Here is a 19,139-nt window from a genome sequence, read left to right on the forward strand (position 1 = left end):
TTCCGAGTATGTTGTAGTAAAAAGGTTTTAGGGGAAAAGGTTCTGTTTTACTGTCAAATGTTTTAGGGTTGATGCAAATTTCATTAGTCATCCTACTACTTGATAGCATACTGTCAAATGGACAATGACAACAACATAATAATATTGATTTATCTTAAATAAATGAACTTTTTTCACTACGGTATGAATTACTCAAGACTAAAATTTACAATTCACTGTCCTGCTCAACCAGCTTGAGGCCCCAGCTCATGTCTTCACAATGCCTTACATGGCGAACAACAGCACCAGTATCCATCCCTCTCTTTGTTTTGCACTCGTGAAACGGAGGAGCGTGGAAGCATGGTTCCATTGACATGGCTCGACCACATGGCGGGTCTGGTGCCATCTCATTTTCAGGCTTGTAAAGAATCCATGGTTTTAAGCCTCCAAGTCCTTGAGCCACGTAACCAAAAGTCGACCAAGAACTCGTGACCAGTTTATCTGTCAAGCTGAGTAGGTAGATTTCAGCCAATGCTTTTCGATTATGTGTTAGCTTATCAGTTTGTTGGTACTCTTCGTGACTTGGCTGGTATACTGCAATCACCTCTCCTTTTACTGTCGGATATTCCCAATATAAGTTTCTTATTTCCTCGAAGTAACCATAGCTTAAAGATGTAATTAATACAGCTACAATCTTCTGCCTACCATCTGGTTGGCGGATCATGGATTTTTTCCGGTTAATCTGCGGTAGAATATCCTCCTCCATTGTACAAGCTAAAATCTGATCTAAGACATGCTTAAAAGGACCAGTTTCTGTATTGAATACCCTTATTTGGATGCCCACCATTTCATCTGCCTGTGATAAATAAGCTTCGTAGTATCTACTTATAAGTCCCCAGACGGCATTCGTGGGGTGGAACAAATACCGACCCAAGAAGTGGAAAACTGTTTCTTTATCGGGGAACAGACTCTGCAAATCTGGTTCAAAAGATGGGATCAAAAAGAGGGAGGGAATGAAATAATTGTTGGTCTTCATTATCAGCCATGGTATCTTCTGCAAGAAAGTTTGATGTTCGTCACAGAAAAATAGTTTATCCCGATCATCATAATCATGAACCAGATGTAGATAAACGTATGGTGGCAATGGTGAACCAGTCAAGTTACCTAAAGAGTTGGTCTTCAACAAATTCCCGTAACTCTGATTTGAGTAACTATTGAATCCCTCAAACTGGTTGATCAAAGGGAAATCCGAGGGAAGTAGCCAAGAAACCTTGGGAAATGGTTCACAAAAGAGGTCTGCCATGTCAACACCGCCGTCGACAAGGAGAACACGATTTGTGAGAAGAGCATAAAGAAAAGCCGAAGCAATTGTCAGCATCCGATTTCCCAAACCACTAAAGGATATCCAAACGATGTAGTTGCAATCTGAGGCGCTCGTATGTTGACCAGATTTAAGGTTTTTCAAGGTCTTGTTGTACAATTCCGTGTATGGTCCACATTTCTCATGTAGAGCTTCATAGCTTCGTAATTTGGATAAGAGGAAACGAGAAGGTCGTCGTGTTTCATTTCGATACCAGAGGAATTGGTACCTGCTAACACAAGATTGTTCTTCAAATCCAGTCGGATCAAAAAGATCGCCAAGTAGTTCATCATTTGGTGCCTGAATGAGGTGAAGAAGATCGTCTTCTTTAAGTATGGCTGCAAGACAAACAAAAAGAAAAGCTGAAGCCAAAACGGTGGAGGGACGGATATACAAACGGGTGACTTTCAAATTTACAAAAAAGAATACCATGTCATTGATTTTTAAGAATGCACCAACACTAATTGTCTAAAAAAATGGTTGAAGAAAATATATTTATAGGAATTGGAGGTTTGTTTAACTAGGAGATTACTTCGAGGAAAGAAACGATATAATATTCTCCAAAATAAATAAACAGAAACAAGTTACGAGCATACTCTTAACTTCTTCCAGTAACACAGATATCACAGCATATAAAGTTTCAATGAAGAAATATATTGGCAAAAAGCAAGAAGCTGTTTTGCATATGATGGGAAAGAGTTCCATCGGTATTAAACTCTCCTAATATTTTTGTATATATGGTAAAGCAACTATGGATAGGCCTTTTTGGGGTTTTAGATTCCATAAAGAACTCATGCCTTCCTTGTACTTTTACCCCATAAGTGATAAGCCAAAGTACATGTGTGCCTGCACAGTGCACACACAAAGAACAAGGCAAAACAAAGACCTTCACAACTCTAAATATGAAACGAGATATTATGAGTCTACGTTAACAATGTATGACATGCACCCTTGGAAAATGCATTTGTTTTCCTTTTCGGTTTTTGATAAGAAAAAATATACGAGTATATATGTAGACTTTTGAATTGAAGATCCAAGCATTCTTTAGAAAATATAGATATATAGAGAAATTAATTTGAATACCTCGTCTCAACTCAAACTGATCACAGTTATCGGCTTAGGCTGACATTAATTAAGTTGACATCTAAGTATTATCAACTAAAGTCTTTTCGAGGTCTTTGCCTAATCATTTTCAACAAAATAACTAACTATATTTCTCTTTTTTTCTTGCTCTATGTAGTCCATGCAGTTCATTTTTATACAGCACATTGAGATTAAACTAAGGTCTTACATTATTCATCTTCATTTTCAAATTTCTATACGAAGTTCTACTTTAGAATGGAAGTTAAAAGAGAGAGTACTGAGTAGACAGTTTTCATTTCATTTTCTTTTTCTTTGTCTGTGTTACTTATAAATTGGTTTACGATTTCTTTCACCAGCAAAGCATCTTCTAGCTAGCTTGTTGATGAAAGACTTTATCAACATGTATAAATGCTTCACTGACAGAGTTTATGGTTAATAACAATATATGTTTCAAATGAAGAGAACCACTGAAAAATGTTGAACAATCAGAATCCCGATCAAATATGCCTTAGCGAGAGAAAAAACATATATAATAATCAGATAATTTTTTGTGATCATGAAGAGTAATATGAATAAGTTCTTTGTCATGCCTTGACATTTGCAGCGATCTGTTTAATAAATCATTTGAACATATATAATACATCCCTTCTCAGTTCTTAATTTCCATCTTTTGATCGGCCTTCTCATCATCACCAAGAAATAAACATCGATTTTGATTCTGAAGCATGCAAGAAAAATGATACAGAACTCAACCAATATAAAATCACACTCTATATATGGATCAATCAATCGACAATTATTTACCAAAGAAAAACTAATAATTAGAAAAGAGTAAAAATCGCATCTTTTTTGCCGACAGGCCGCAACGAAAAGCACAACAAAACAACAGGGTTATATATTCCATAACTGCACAAAACTCTAAACTGAAACACAAGTACAAAACATTTATACGAATAATTAAAGCACCTGCTTTTTGCGCTTGAAATTGAAGATCCCTTGTCTCAACATTCCAAAGTGTATCAGAAGGCAGATCCCTCAACACCACAGACACGGAAAACAACACCGAGGAACCCATCAAGAGAACTAGGAAAATGCCCATCAATTTCACTGGATTTTTGCACTCAAAACTCTGTGAAACGGGGTCGTATCCGTGCTCCAACGACGACTCTAATTCTTCATCGCGGTCACTTGCCGTACTTTTTTTCAACCTTTTCATCATTTTTTCGTTTTGCTGCGAACGAACAAGTTTCCTTAGTTGGCATAGAGTTCATGTGTATGTGTATGTGCGTGCGTTATGGGATTTTAACGCCGACGAAGGTCTTTTTCGTTATAAATATGATATTTCAAAGATTTTTTTGTTTCTTTTTCGAAGTCATTGACTCATTTTTTCACTCGCGCAACGCGGATTTATTTCCCTTGCAAGCCAGTGTTTTGACTGTTTGTTGAGAATTATAATTATTACATATATATGGATATATATTTTAAACTTTTGACTCACATTTAGAAGTTATTATTTGTCCATTTAATTTAATTTGTCATCAATGAATTATATAATATGTCATACATTATTCTTCATCTAATCTTAAGATCAGAAGGACATAAGAAAAAAAAAAACTAATAATATATGAAATTAATTGGATGTATATATATATTAACTAGAAGTGTGTCTATTTTTTGGAAAAAAGTTGCTTGAAAAATTCCAGCAAATAAATTTTCGTATCAAAATAGTCGAAATTCGAAAAGCTATTGACTGCCTTTCTTTTAAAAATTACTAAAATTTGATTAATTCGAGTATATGCTCTAAAATTGTTAATAAATTAGGGACTTTTGATGTAATGTAATAAATTATTATTTTTTTATTTAATGTAATACGATCGACTTAATTTTTTTTTCCAACCCATATAATTCATTTTGATCCAACAACGAATAAATGATCAATATTGGCAATTTTTTTTTAATTCCGACAAATTAAATTTTTATTATTCAAGAATTGTAATTTTTAATCTCTCAATCATTAAAAATCTCACTCTGTATACACGTTCACATGATACAATGATTACGATCTATAAAAGTTAATCTGAAACAAGGAATTTTGTGTGTACATGTACTTGAGAGTTGAGACCAATTTTACTGAGAAATTTTAAAGAAACAATGTAGTACAAGAATTTTAAAACATTATTAATTATTTTGAATATCTACAAAAGAAAAAAAAAAGATTGGGTTAATATATCCCTCCTCGACCGAAACTATGATATGAATGTTTAAATAAAATGAATATTTTTAGATAATTAATTTTAATTAATCGTATATACCATATACTATTATTTAATTTTTCGAAAAAATAATAAATTTGCCCAATAAAAATAATTGGTTTCTCTTTTAGTAAACTTCAATGGCCAGTTTCACGGTTGAAATTTGTTAGATGATATTCGATCAACAGATCAAAAGTATTATTTTAATGTAAAAAAATATTATTTTTATTTATTATGAATATGAGTCGAAAAGATTTGTCTATTTATGATATGATATCCAATAAGCGTAAATTGCTCAAAAATATCTAAATGCAAACATGTTTTGCTCTGCACTCCTTAGCCATTTTTTTGTACCACATTTTTTGTTAATTTGTACCACATCTTGTATGGGTTTGTACCACATCTTCTATTGTTTGTACCACATTTTATGACTAGGGACCCCAAAGCAAAACATGTTTGCATTTCGGGATTTTTGGGCAAATTGCCCGTCCAATAACACTTCCTCTTTTTCTTTCAGATATATAAAATATATATTTGGCTTTTGAAGAAAAAATTACCTTAAAATTTAAGCATGAAAACTGTAATCGGACAAGGATTAAAGTATTAATCACAAAATGAAACATTGGTTGAATCATAATCTATCTGTTCAACTCTTCGCAATCGAGGCTGGCCAACCATTGCAGATAACTGGTAACCCCACCCCATTCTGTAAACATTCAATCTGACACGCGTCGATCATATATCCGCTCACTCATATTTCTCCGCATCAAAGGCACCCCATTTCAAGAAATTCAGATTGATTGCCAAGCTTGGGGGAAAGAAGGAACTTTGATAGACATACATGGCTGCTTCTGTGGGTTCGTCAGCTCTGGTTCAGTCAATCGGTGTGGGTTTTATAGTCCGCAGGCCTTCTGTTTCCAGTCCCAATTCACTCACTTTTATAAGGTACTTGTTGGTGGTTTTGATAGTTTTGATGGGGGTGGGTGGTGGTTCTATCAAGATCATGCCTTTTCTGTTGTTTGGATCTTGAAACTTAGTTCTGATAGCTGTTAAAGCTGTTTCCATTCGTGAAAGGGGTCTTGATTGGACGAATGAATACCATGATGATGAATTATGGTGTTGTCTGGAGCGAGGGCGACCAAACAGAAGACAATCGAATGGGAATAAAAATTTATGCTTGATTTTTCTAAGAATAATTGACTTTCACCCTTCCTCCTACTAAATATTTGCCCTGCTCTGGTTGTTGGTACTTGGTAGGCCTGGAAGATGGTAACTTTCCCTTTTTAAAAGAGTGGTTTTTGGCTTTCGTAGTGCATACTAATGCTACACTAAGAAGATCTTAAATTTGTTTAATCTGAAGAGCATGACTTCTTGATACTCATAGCAAAGAGAGCAATGGTCAATGAAGTTTAAAGGAAATGTAATTTTTTCGGAAAGCCTTTTAGTATATCGATTCCAAGTTCTGTTGGAAGATTGCAAGGAAGAATATAAGATGCTGTTTCGTGGATAGGTGAAAAATGATGTTTCCTCAAAATTGCTGTTTTATGTACCTGGGCCAATCTTCTTAAACATGTGACGGCAGTCTTATCTATATATTCTCTATGCTAGAACAGTAACTGGGATTGAAGAGCTTGCTGCAATATCTGGTTTTGCATTTCCTTCTGCCTTGGAATGTTATTTTTCAAGTATCTTCAATATGGTTTGGAATGTGGATATCCCTATCACAAAGCTTTTTTTTTATTGGTCTTGATCCACAATAAATGTGAATTTCTTTTCTTTATTTTTGAGGATGCTTTTTTATGACGTGGTCATCGTTCAAGTTTTGTATTCATCTACTTGTCCAGAAGAAAATCTCGAGCTGTAGTGAAGGCATCTTCAAGGGTTGATAAGTTCTCGAAAAGTGACATCATTGTCTCTCCATCAATTCTTTCTGCTAATTTCTCCAAATTAGGAGAGCAGGTGGATTTTCCATTTCTCAGCTTTTTTCTTTCACGAACTCTCTTCAGACATCAAAGACAAAATATTCCGTTATTAAAGTTTTGACGCCAAATCATAATCATCTTTAATAGCTCTCTCTGTAAAACTTCTGCTAGTGTTTCAGTGAATTCACCCTTTTTTGTGCTTTATTGACAAGATCAAAGCAGTCGAAGCAGCTGGTTGTGATTGGATTCATGTTGATGTGATGGATGGTCGGTTTGTTCCAAATATTACAATAGGGCCGCTAGTGGTTGATGCATTACGCCCTGTCACGGACCTTCCGTTAGATGTGCATCTGGTATTCTTCATTGTTCACCTTTGTAAATTTAGTTTTCAGGATTATGTTGCACAAAATGTTCTTTTCACTAAACTATAATGAAAGCATGGCAGATGATTGTGGAACCTGAGCAGCGAGTCCCAGACTTTATAAAGGCTGGAGCTGACATAGTTAGCGTCCACTGTGAACAATCTTCTACCATCCATCTGCATCGCACCTTGAATCAAGTAAGATTGCGTATGGAATATCTAATTAACTTGCTATTTATTACTACTAGCGGAAGTAAAATCCTGTGTATATCTTATAAAAATCCGTGAAATTGAGATGGCAAAATCATCAAGGATTGTGTAACTTTTTTTTAAAAAAAATATCATTCCATGGTAATGGGTATGATGCAAAATAAAATTGAATTGATTGAGTTTTAACTGGTGATGTTACTTTCCTATTGATTCTTCAATTCTACTGTCTTTTGGTGTCTAAACATAGGTTAAGAGCCTAGGTGCAAAAGCTGGAGTTGTCTTGAACCCAGGAACCCCATTGAGTTGCATAGAATATGTTATTGACGGTAAGACTATGTATTACTTTAAATACTGTGCTTCTACTCACCCAAAATGTCAAAAGATGGCAGTTCTTTTAAAAAAAATATTATCAGGTGTTCCGAGTGCTGCTTGTGGTGAAGCTGTGTGAGTTTAGACCAACATGGCCTAAGGTTTGTTATATATGGAACATTGATGACGTTGGTCAGATTTTATGCTCTAAATCACGTGAAAGCTAATTGAAATTTTAAACTATTGAATTCAGCGAGAAAAAATGTTAAAAGATTCAGAGCTCACTATACAAACTGCTCCGACATTTAAGCAATATGAAAAACAGTGCAATGGTACCATCGAAATCAGATAAGAGATGGAAATTTCTTGTCGGAGTATATACTACCATTTAAAATTTTTCACCTCGTTACTTTTTCCTTTGTTGCTTATTTTCTCCAAGTGCCTTGGGAAGAAACACCGTCTGAGAATGGTACTAGGTGTTGCTCTATTTGGTCAGCCGGTCCTTGTTGCTCCAAATTTCTTGGAATGGCTGGGACGAGTTCTCGTGTCAATGAAAATGATGAGTTGCCCCAATTTTGTTTTGTCCATGAATTGACATTCTTTGTGGTTTTTTTTGTTCAATAAACAGTGGTCGATCTGGTTTTGATTATGTCTGTAAACCCTGGTTTTGGAGGGCAAAGTTTTATAGAGAGCCAAATTAAGAAAATATCGGACTTGAGAAGACTGTGTGCAGAGAAGGTAGTGAACATGTTAATGTTTATTGAACAACAATTTTCTGAAGCATTCACATTGTTGGTTTCGTTTTTCAGGGCGTGAACCCTTGGATTGAAGTGGATGGTGGAGTTGGTCCTAATAACGCTTACCAGGTCCTAATAACGACATATGCTTGGTTAATATTTTGTCATAAGAAATCATCGACTGAAAAAGCCAATTTTATGCATCTAGTTTATGTAATTATATGAATGGAGGTCTAGGTTTGATTCGATTCCATCAACAGGTAATTGAAGCTGGGGCTAATGCATTAGTTGCCGGTTCTGCTGTTTTTGGAGCTCCTGATTATGCTGCAGGCAAGGATAAAAAAAGAGCTTTGTTTGAATTTCAGAAAGCAGTGAGGCTTGGTCCACATGTTAACTCTTTCCTTTGCTGTGTTTTTGTGTTACAGCCATAAAAGGAATCAAAACTAGCAAAAGACCTGTTGCTGTGGCAGTATAACTTCACAATCACAGAGTTTGTTCAAGATGGCATTTATGTTGTTCAATCCTGTTTCCAAGGTAATCTTAAATCTATCATGTGCATTGTTTAAAAATTGCTTCTTGATCTCGTTATTCTATTTCTTTTGCTGTCTAAACTCACAGCCAGTTATTAAAAAATGAGGTAGGTGGTTTGAGAATATAGACTCAACTATACATTGGATTCAAACCTGCTACTGCTTTTTCCTTTCTTGTTTTGTTTAGTGATTCACTTCTTGTTTCAGATAACACGAGGGATGATCAGGTGCAACGAAAGATGGAATATCGTGTTGTGGTATATACGCAATTCAAATTTTGATTCACTGTTGTAAAAAACAAGAGCAATTTAAAGAATAGGTTTAGAGCTCCTGTAATGGGACGTATTAGTTCATATGCCTAGGAAATGTGTAATAAATATCCTTGAAGACGACATCACTTTTGTGCATGCTTTTACCACAATTTCATGTGCAAAATGTAATTAATTCAGAAATTTCCTCTGTTTGCCTCTTTCTCGCGAGCCATAAAAGACGAATTGAAGAAGCTATTCTGATTTTGTCAAAAAAAAAAAGAAGAAGCTATTCTGATTTCCCTTTTAGTTTTAGCTAAAACTAAATGCTATATCAAGATCCATCACAATTTCTGTGATAAGCAACATGGTTCATTTGTGAATCCATAATTCAATTGAAGAATAAGGAAAACATGAAACTGATATCGTAAATTGAGTATCGAATTCGAATTATGTTCTAGTTTCAAGAGTAGTGGCGTGCAACTTTTGACTGACAAATTCCATACGTAGTCCATCAAGGCTTGGGAGCTAAGGAAATTGTGATTTGTGACGCATTCCATACGAAAGAATAAAACGGGTTTGGAAACACGCTTTCATATGTCGCACGTATTCCTGCCTTCATTCTTCCTTCGTGTCTCCGCTATCTAAACCCTTATCTTCCCGCCAGCTAACTGCTTCGCTCCATAAATATACGATACTGTACGCATAAGCTGTATAATTAGCTGCAAAATAATCGAAGGAACAAACCCTAAAGATGGTGTCGACGAGTGATGAGAAATCCGAAATCGCGTTCTTCGACGTGGAGACGACGGTTCCGACGCGGCCTCGTCAGGGATTCGCGATTCTGGAGTTTGGGGCGATTCTGGTCTGTCCCAGGAAGCTGGAGGAGTTGCATAGTTACTCAACATTAGTCCGACCTGCAGATCTTTCTCACATCTCTTCTCTCTCAGTGCGCTGCAATGGTATCACCAGAGACGCCGTCGTTTCTTCCCCGTCCTTTGCTGATATTGCTGATGCGGTCTATGAAATTTTACACGGTGAGTCACAACATTGGTTGCAGCGCGTTTTGTGTAGGGGGTTTTGCGGGCTTTCAAACAGAGGTTTTGGTGTTTGGACTTTGGGTGAGTTGTATGGAATGACGTCAAACTGAAAGAAATGTGTTAAAAAATCAATTCTTGTTTTAGCAGAAATGTAATCATTATTTCTGAATAATTCGATGACGAGGTTTGGCATGATGACAAATAAAGTATTGAAGGCATACCTGATGATTTTTTTTACTTCATCACTTTACTTGTTTGTTGTCATCTTAGTCATAAATATTTTAGATTGTTAAGCAGGATTAAAAACGAGTGTACAGGTCTTTAAGACTTCAGCAATTTATTTGCTTCACGTAGATCACATGCCCACAGTCAGGAATTAGATTGATTTTCTCCCCTGCCCTCCACAATTCTAAGCCGTTAATAGATGGTGCTGGTTTTAGAAAATTAATGTGGCTCTTTATGGTAGTTGGTGGATTTCTGTTTAAAATTCAACGAGTTGACGTTTCATTGAATTTTGTATTGAATATTTTGTTAGTCTGCTTGGCCAAAGTTTTGTAGGTTTTATAATCCTTAAACACTAATCTAGCTTTCTGCGTGTAGGGAGGATATGGGCTGGTCATAATATACTAAGATTTGATTGTGCTCGCATAAGGGAAGCATTTTCTGAGATTAACAGACCATCTCCAGAGCCAAAGGGGACTATTGATTCATTAGCTCTGTTAACGCAAAAGTTTGGAAGGCGAGCTGGTGACATGAAAGTGAGTCCTCGCACATGAAGACATATTTCCCTTTCCTTTTTTCTTTTGTCAGTATAATTATTACTGTTATCTAATTTTTTCAGTTTCTCTCAGCAGATGCTCTGTTATAGTAATATATTTTATGCCAATTATTTTTAAAGTTAAAATAATTTCATCCCACAACTTCTGTCTTGATCTGACATTTACAACGACGATTTAATCAAGGATGTAATCTTCGTATTTCTAGAATCTGGAAATATGCAAATTTGTAACAGTGGTTTCATGCAAACAGTTTTCATCGGCGGCATCACTTGTTTACTCATGTTTTGATTCATTTTTTTTCCCAGATGGCAACTCTTGCAACATATTTTGGGCTTGGTCAGCAAACACATAGGTGATTGTGTCTTCCTTTTATTCTGACTATGTTCTTTCAAAGAATCTCAATCCATTTTGTTCATCCATCGACGAGTATTAGTGATGTACAATTAGAGGCTTAGATGAGAAAATAGTCTTATCTGCAAGTGTGAGTGCATACTTGGTGAAGATTGGGATTAGTATTTATGGACTTTTATTCCATGTGTCAGTAGTCATCACACAAACAGATGCATGTACGAGATATGCAACAACGCTGATGTCATATCTTGTTTCCTAATGTCCAATCTGATGTGATGTTGAACAAGAACTCTTTGTGCAGCACAAGATACCTTGTTGGTATTAAAACAAGTTAATTATCAGTGCTCCCTTAATGACAGCCTGGTTACAAACAAGCTAACTTTACTCTATTTTACCTAGTCTAGAAGTTTATTTTCTCAAAGACTATCATTTGACTAGCAATACCTTGACATTACCGATTCCTACTGGTTTTTCTTCCTTTAAGTTAACTTGATTAATAAATGGACATGGATCAAATAATGATTTCCTTTCTATTCTGAGTTGGTTTGTTCTGTAAATTGCCATCTCAAGGAATGTATATCTTTGAGTCATGACGTGGAACTTTCACTAATGATCTTTTCTAAAAACTTTCCAGGAGTCTAGATGATGTTCGGATGAATCTTGAAGTACTCAAATACTGTGCCACTGTTTTATTCTTGGTAATTTCGAAAATTCTTGGCCTTTCAATTATTTAAGTTGATGAACAAATGTGACGACTTTGTCTCGTAATTCTCGGCATGGTGATTTATCCGTAATATATCTAGCTAAAGGCAGAACTTTACCCACTTTATGTGGAACTAAGCTTTATTGCACATATGATCATTTTAGATGCAAGACACCATTTTTTCGATGTACATGGAAAACAGATTATTGGTGAATCTAGATTCTAAAACCTCATTACACAGTTTGATATTGGTCTAGCGTTAGAATGCGAACTAGTGATATTTGTATCTTCATAGCATGATTTACCTTTTGTTTTGCTGGCAGGAATCCAGCCTCCCCGACATATTCACAGAGAATAGTTGGGTTTCTCCCAATGCTACCACAAGAAGTCGTCGGAAAGAAAGCTCTTCTGTAGAGCGGACAGAACGAAATGCAAGTATGTCGACCTTGAGTATCAAGGTTGAAAATGATTCGACATCATCTCCACCAATTCATAGAATGGAGGAAATCCATCCCATATTATCACTCGTGACACCTAACACAGGTGACTTAGATCCTCCACTGGTTGAGGCCAACCTTGAAAAAGCTGACCTATTTAATATGGCGGCACTCAGTCATGAAGTGGAAAGGGAAATTGTTTCTGATGATAAGATGGAAGATGAAAACGCTTGTGTTTCATCACATGGATCTTCTGATGTAGTTACTTTCCGCGAGGCTTCCAATAGATGCGCTGTCTTCTTAGACACTGATGATGTTTCAATGCCTTCTCTCTCTGCCTCAGCAGTACCCTTTTTTGGTGGTACTCAAAAGATACAAATATTGCATGGAAGTTTCCCCTTGCAACTCTCATGTAAATGTTTGAAGGTACGGTTTGGAATTAGTTCGAAGTTTGTTGATCATGCTGGTCGTCCGCGTTTAAACATTGTGTTGAATGCATCACCAAGTCTATGCAATATTCTGGAGGCAAGTGACAATCTTGCACATAAGCTATTCATGGATTCAGGCAGCGTCTCTGGTTGGCGGCGTGTGGTGAACATAAAGCCTGGCTACTACAACTCTCCCACTGTCCGATTGCAGTGAGTTTCTCTTTGTATTCTACTATTCTTTGTATTTTTATTGAACCTTGAAGCAAAAGTTGCTTTTTCTGACCGTATGTCCATATATGTAAGTTTTACCTTGAAATGTTTATTAGGTTTATTTGTTTCCCTAATTCATATACTTACAGTATTCTATCCAAATTTAGCTATGGGCTTTTTCTTTTGTTTGCTGTAAAATTCTGATACTTCATAAGAATTGAAGATTATAAGAGTTTATTCTATGTAAATGTCCAGCTTACCAACTGTAGCAGACAGAGATGTCATTCGATGCACGACTGAAATATACCAGAAAGACACTTCATCCACTCAGAGGCTCTTGCTTAGTACATTTGATTTTGAAGAGCTCGATTCCCTTTTAACTCCAGGAATTCTGGTGGATGCGTTCTTTTCCTTGGATTCCTATGATTATCAGCAAAGTGCTGGCCTCCGTTTAGTAGCAAGAAAGCTGATCGTTCACTCTGCCTAATTGGATAAGCTGATCTGTTTACACAAATTGGATTGAGTTCGGTACCACTTTATTTAATGTTAACTTCATTCAGAGAAGCTTTGTGATTCTTGCATATTAGGATTAAACATGATACTATAAATGATTCTTCTGGTATTCAATAATCAATATCCGTAGCAAATTGTTGGCTTCAGTTATCTTCTTTAATTACCATTGCTTTTAAGTTTCGATTAGGAACTTAATTTACTTGAAAATTAGGGGAAGTTATTGTTGGGAAAGTTGGTTTTTCGGTTATCCGATCTTACTCAAGTATTTAAGTGAAGTTTTTTTCTTTGTTTTTCAGTTTTAAAAAAAAATTAAAAAATTGAATCATATTCATGGAATAAAGAAGAAACTATGCTCTTGAATAATGTGTTGTGATTTGAGAAATATTTATATCTGTATGATTGTATAGAAACTGAAACTTGCCAGAGCTGGAGTGTTATTATGATTTGATGTCTTTAGCAATGCACAAAAATGACAAGTGAATTTTTGCATCAAATTCCCTTGCATTCCATGTATATGTATTTGACAATGTACAAAAATAATGACATACCACTATACCAGGGAAATAAGTGATAAATACATTAAATTAATACAAAAAAAAAAAACTATTAATGAATATATCATATGCCTTTACAACTTGTAAGTAGAAATATCTTGATATACACCTTTTAACAAATTATTTTTGATCTTTTCTAGTCAACTCTAAAACAAATATTGAATCAAATTGCAATTCACATTTTTTTTATATTGTGCAGTTAATGAGTCATGAATGTATTGATTGTTCATCGCCTAAAATATTATAACAATGCTGTGGATATGGATGTTTAAAGAAGAGACAATTTTTTTTGTTTATTTTTTTTTTGTGACGTGGGAACCCGCAGCCGCTACCTTTCGGTGCGCTCTGGGTAAACCCTCGGACTAACGCAATAGCCTGCAAATTACGCCAGTCAGGTAAACCACACTAGGCAAGCCCTGTGTGACAGGTACCAAAAAAGATGGAAATATATAATTTGGAATGTACAAAATAGAATATGTAAAAAATAAAATAATAGAAATATATTAAATTAAAATCCACGCACTTCTTCTCATGTTCCTGTTCTGTGATCCATCCAGGGAGAGATAATTGCTCTTTATCTCTATTTATCTGAATCGAAGTTAATTTTTCCAGCATGATTTTTTTTTGGTCAACTAAATGTATTTTTTAATATATATATATACATATTTAAATTAATCATACAATAGCTATTTTCTTTTGAGGTAAATCATACAATAGCTATTACTCACCCCAAAAAAGAAAAACCAAAGGATAGAGAATATTTGACATTGCCGTGAAATAATATTGTAAACACTGAATTTCCGGCATTAAATGGGGCGGGGCGAACACAAGTCAGCTCTTATCCCCTCTCTTAAATTCGTTCATTCCTAAATCCTAATCATGTGTCTCTGTGTATACGTACTAGTTTGGATACAATATTATTAATTCTTGTATAACTTATCTCATCCAATCTTGTGTTCTTCTCATCATATTATTTATCCATCTTTTAATTATTAATTTTACATCAATCGAATCATTAATAATATCTTAAATCAATCAAATTATTGAAGTTAAATTACTATATTACACCTTATAAATAATATTATTTATATTTTATTTAATGTTAAAATGATAAAATAGTCATTTAACATTTTTATATAAAATTTAATCAATCAAATCAAATAAATTATAATTTATCAATCAAATCCAATACTATATTAACTATCATTTCTTATTTATTTTTTATTACATTATATTACTTGTCTATGTATCATATATTCAAACTTTAATGGATATATCAAAAGTATATATATGAACTTCCAAATTTTTTACTAGATTATTTTCTCTCCTTCTATATGAATATAAATCACCAAAGTTTATCCAAGAATCTTAAATATTTGTGAAGTGTAACGGTGTTTCTTCCTCTGCAACAGATATGAAATATCACCCCAAAAGTACTTTATCCAAGAATTTTAAATTCACCTCTTTTCAGGTACCTGAAAAATTCCAACTGTAAGAATAATCAATCTTCATGAAACGAACTAATTCCCAGCTGGACACGCGGTTTGAATGTCCAATGGCGCCGGTGAATAACATTATTGTTCAAGAAGTCTACTCTTTCATTTGGACAATATATTAGGCACGTTCTCTCCACCCATACATGCTTCCAACAACTTCAATATACTCATCTTTTTCATTTATCTTCGTTTTTTGGGTCAATTCTTTGCCTACAAACAATCCTTCTTTCCCTTCAAAAACACTAGTACTATTTCATGCACTTTGATCCATAATGATACTCTTTGCCTTCTGTGGCATATATGAACCTTAAACTCGGCCCTGTACGTCTAGTATGAAAGAGTCGAGTGATCTGTGACATGCATTCCGTTAGAATGGTAGGAGCATCTAATTATGTTATCGTTGTTGTCTCCATCGTTCTTCTTTTGACGAGTTTTGCTGTGTTTGGGGACGTGCCTTTTTCTTCATTTAATCCTACAGATGTACATCTGATTGATTGTGGATCGCCTGGCGACACCGTGCTTGATGATGGTAGAACCTTCAAATCTGACCCTCAATCTGCTTCTTACCTATCCACAGATGAAGACATTGTTACTTCCATTGCTTCTTTTCCCAACAATTCTCTTACTTCTTCACCGGTCGTGTCTCTCCCTTTGTATCTCACTGCAAGAATTTTCACCCACGAGTCGATATACCTGTTTCCCATCTTAAAGCCTGGTCGGCATTGGATACGTTTGCATTTTTACCCTCTCCCTCACCAGAGCTATAATCTCACTTCAGCTACATTCACAGTCACCACTGATGATATTGTGCTCCTGCATGGATTTTCGGTCAAGAATCCTGATAAAACGGTCTTCAAAGAGTATCTTGTTAATGTTACTTCTGATAAGATCGCCCTCAAGTTTTCACCTATGAAGAATTCTTTCGCTTTTGTAAATGCGATTGAGGTTATTTCTTCGCCTAAAGAGCTCATTTCGGATTCAGCCTCAGCTGTTTCTCCGGTTGGTGACTTCAATGGATTGGATGGCTATGCGTTGGAAGTGTCGTATCGACTAAATGTTGGAGGGTCGATTGTCACTCCTAAAAATGACACTTTGTGGAGAACATGGCTTCAAGATGGCCAGTTTATGAAGTTCCTACAGGGAGCTAGAAATGTGTCAGTTCCTACCAATTTGATCAAATATCCTAACGGTGGCGCAACCCCTTTAATCGCCCCTGCTTCGGTATATGCAACAGCCGATCAGATGGGAGATTCTGGTGTAAACGACCCGAATTTCAACCTCACTTGGGAAATGAACGTTGATCCAAGCTTTTCTTACCTGATCAGGCTTCATTTTTGTGATATTGCGAGCATGGGACTCAACGAGCTTTACTTCAATGTATATATCAATGGGATAACAGGCGTCTCGAATCTTGATCTTTCGACGCTTACGTCCGGCCTTGCCATCCCTTATTACAAAGATTTTGTGCTCAACGCCTCTGGCATTTCAAATGGTTCAATCAGAATTCAAGTTGGTCCAAGTTCAAACCTTCAGGCGAGTGTTCCAAACGCTATCTTGAATGGTTTGGAGGTGATGAAAATGAGCAATTCAGCTGGAAGTTTGGATGGATTGTTCTCTGCTGATGGGACTTACAGAGGCATAAAATCAGGCCTTAATCAAATGATGAAAGCTGCTGCTGGTATCGGATTAGCACTGGGAGGAATTTCCTTAGTTTTGCTCGTCTTGATGATAATCCGGTGGAAGAGAACACCCAAAGGCTACGTGAAACAGAAGACCTTCTCATCTTGGTTTCTCCCTATTAATCCAAAACAATGCAGCTTCTTGTCTAGCAAGAGCAAGAGCACCACCTTTTCGAGTACCATCTCCATTGGTCAAAATCTTGGGAGATTCTTCACACTCGCTGAGCTACGCGATGCAACAAAGAATTTTGATGAGAAGGCAGTTCTTGGTGTTGGAGGCTTCGGGAAAGTATTTCTTGGGGAGCTGGAAGACGGGACAAAAGTCGCTATAAAACGAGGCAATCCATCATCATCACAAGGGATCAATGAGTTCCAAACTGAAATTCAGTTGCTGTCAAAACTGAGGCATAGGCACCTTGTATCACTCATAGGATACTGTGATGAACAATCAGAAATGATTCTTGTTTATGAGTACATGGCATATGGTCCTCTCCGGGATCACCTCTACGGTTCCAACTCGGCTCCTTTATCATGGAGGCAAAGGCTAGAGATCTGCATTGGTTCAGCCCGAGGTCTCCATTATCTTCACACTGGTTCAACACAAGGGATCATTCACCGAGACGTGAAAACCACGAACATTCTACTTGATGAGAATTTTGTAGCCAAAGTCTCTGATTTTGGTTTGTCTAAAGCTGGACCATCTTCATTGGATCAAACTCATGTCAGCACAGCAGTAAAGGGAAGTTTCGGATATCTTGATCCTGAATACTTCAGAAGACAGCAATTGACAGAAAAATCCGATGTTTACTCTTTCGGGGTCGTTCTTTTTGAGGTGTTATGTGCAAGGCCAGCTCTAGATCCTGCTTTGCCTAGAGAACAAGTGAATCTTGCAGAATGGGCTAAGCAAGAAAATGCAAAAGGCGCTATAGAGAAGATCATTGATCCGACTATTGCTGGAACTATGAATAAAGATTCATTGCTGAAATTTGTTGAAGCTGCGGAGAAATGCTTGGCCGAACATGGAGTGGATAGGCCTTCAATGGGGGACGTTTTGTGGCATTTGGAGTATGCATTGCAGCTTCAAGGAGCAAATTCAGAAACTTCTGATCAAGGAAATGAAACTAAGATTGGTGAGAATGTCGAAAAGGTTGAAAAAAATGGGACAAAAGAAGAGATGGTTGTTGATATAAGCGATGATTCTGGGTTGGTTGTGGGATCTCCCATGTTTCTTGAAAGTTTTCATGGAAGATGAGAGGACTTTAATTTGCTTCTTAATAAACTGGAATTTTTATATTTTGATTTTGTATTTCATTCAAGTTTTATATAATCTCAAATTCTTCAAGAGATTGTTGGGATCAGATGGCAGAAGTGAGTTCTTGCTTTGTCGGGAAATGTTCCTTCAGTTGTGTAATGTATCGAAGCATTGCAATTTGCAAGGCATAGGTTAATGGTTATGTGACAATATTTAGTACTACGACTCTGTTTAAATTTATAAATTGGTTATTTCACTGTTTTTTTTTAAAAAAAATAAAGGTTATTTCACTTTTACTGCTATAATTCTATAAATCTCAATTCTCTATTAACGGGTAGGGGAAGACCGGTAAACCGTAAATGTAATAGCACTCCCTTTTTCTTCCCCCACTTTTATCATTTCTTTTTCTTTTTCCTTTTTATTAGGGGTGGCCGTCGGATTCGGGTAGTTTGGATGAAGATTTGGCTACACGAATACGATCTGAAATTTTTGGGTACCCGAGCCCTACTATCAACCATTTTAGTTTTTTTTTTATTGATCTTTTACAAAATCATTGTGAACTTATTTTAAATGAAAAAAAATAGCTCACAATGATTTCTTATAATACTGATTTATTTTATCTCACACTTTGCATAGAACAAATGAAAACAGTTGTGAATTGTGATATGATATAAATTTGAATTTTAGAGAATAATTAACTTCATGC

At 35.9% G+C, this 19,139-nt stretch overlaps 4 protein-coding genes across 4 annotated transcripts; 3 read left to right on the plus strand and 1 right to left on the minus strand.

Moving 5' to 3' along the window:
* Window positions 1-174: 174 nt before the first annotated feature.
* LOC140883094 (galactoside 2-alpha-L-fucosyltransferase-like) lies at window positions 175-3,702 on the minus strand. The gene is made up of 2 exons (XM_073289405.1): window positions 3,389-3,702; window positions 175-1,677 (listed from the first exon to the last, which is right to left on the minus strand). The coding sequence occupies exons 1-2, from the start codon at window positions 3,639-3,641 to the stop codon at window positions 206-208; spliced, it is 1,725 nt and encodes a 574-aa protein (XP_073145506.1). The 5' UTR covers window positions 3,642-3,702; the 3' UTR covers window positions 175-205.
* Window positions 3,703-5,326: 1,624 nt separating this feature from the next.
* On the plus strand, window positions 5,327-9,133 carry LOC140879663 (ribulose-phosphate 3-epimerase, chloroplastic). The gene is made up of 10 exons (XM_073283481.1): window positions 5,327-5,619; window positions 6,519-6,633; window positions 6,809-6,949; window positions 7,042-7,155; window positions 7,415-7,493; window positions 8,105-8,214; window positions 8,286-8,342; window positions 8,474-8,543; window positions 8,639-8,747; window positions 8,951-9,133. Exons 1-9 carry the CDS (start codon window positions 5,516-5,518, stop codon window positions 8,686-8,688), a joined length of 840 nt encoding a protein of 279 aa, XP_073139582.1. The 5' UTR covers window positions 5,327-5,515; the 3' UTR covers window positions 8,689-8,747; window positions 8,951-9,133.
* Window positions 9,134-9,605: 472 nt separating this feature from the next.
* Window positions 9,606-13,612, plus strand: LOC140879662 (protein NEN1-like). Its single transcript, XM_073283480.1, has 6 exons — window positions 9,606-10,028; window positions 10,632-10,789; window positions 11,116-11,162; window positions 11,796-11,859; window positions 12,188-12,939; window positions 13,195-13,612. The coding sequence occupies exons 1-6, from the start codon at window positions 9,746-9,748 to the stop codon at window positions 13,424-13,426; spliced, it is 1,536 nt and encodes a 511-aa protein (XP_073139581.1). The 5' UTR covers window positions 9,606-9,745; the 3' UTR covers window positions 13,427-13,612.
* Window positions 13,613-15,657: 2,045 nt separating this feature from the next.
* On the plus strand, window positions 15,658-18,642 carry LOC140880581 (probable receptor-like protein kinase At5g61350). Its single transcript, XM_073285150.1, has one exon. It carries the CDS (start codon window positions 15,860-15,862, stop codon window positions 18,431-18,433), a length of 2,574 nt encoding a protein of 857 aa, XP_073141251.1. The 5' UTR covers window positions 15,658-15,859; the 3' UTR covers window positions 18,434-18,642.
* Window positions 18,643-19,139: the final 497 nt, after the last annotated feature.

Source organism: Henckelia pumila, chromosome 2, assembly GCF_033568475.1.
Source record: "Henckelia pumila isolate YLH828 chromosome 2, ASM3356847v2, whole genome shotgun sequence".
NCBI lineage: Eukaryota > Viridiplantae > Streptophyta > Magnoliopsida > Lamiales > Gesneriaceae > Henckelia > Henckelia pumila.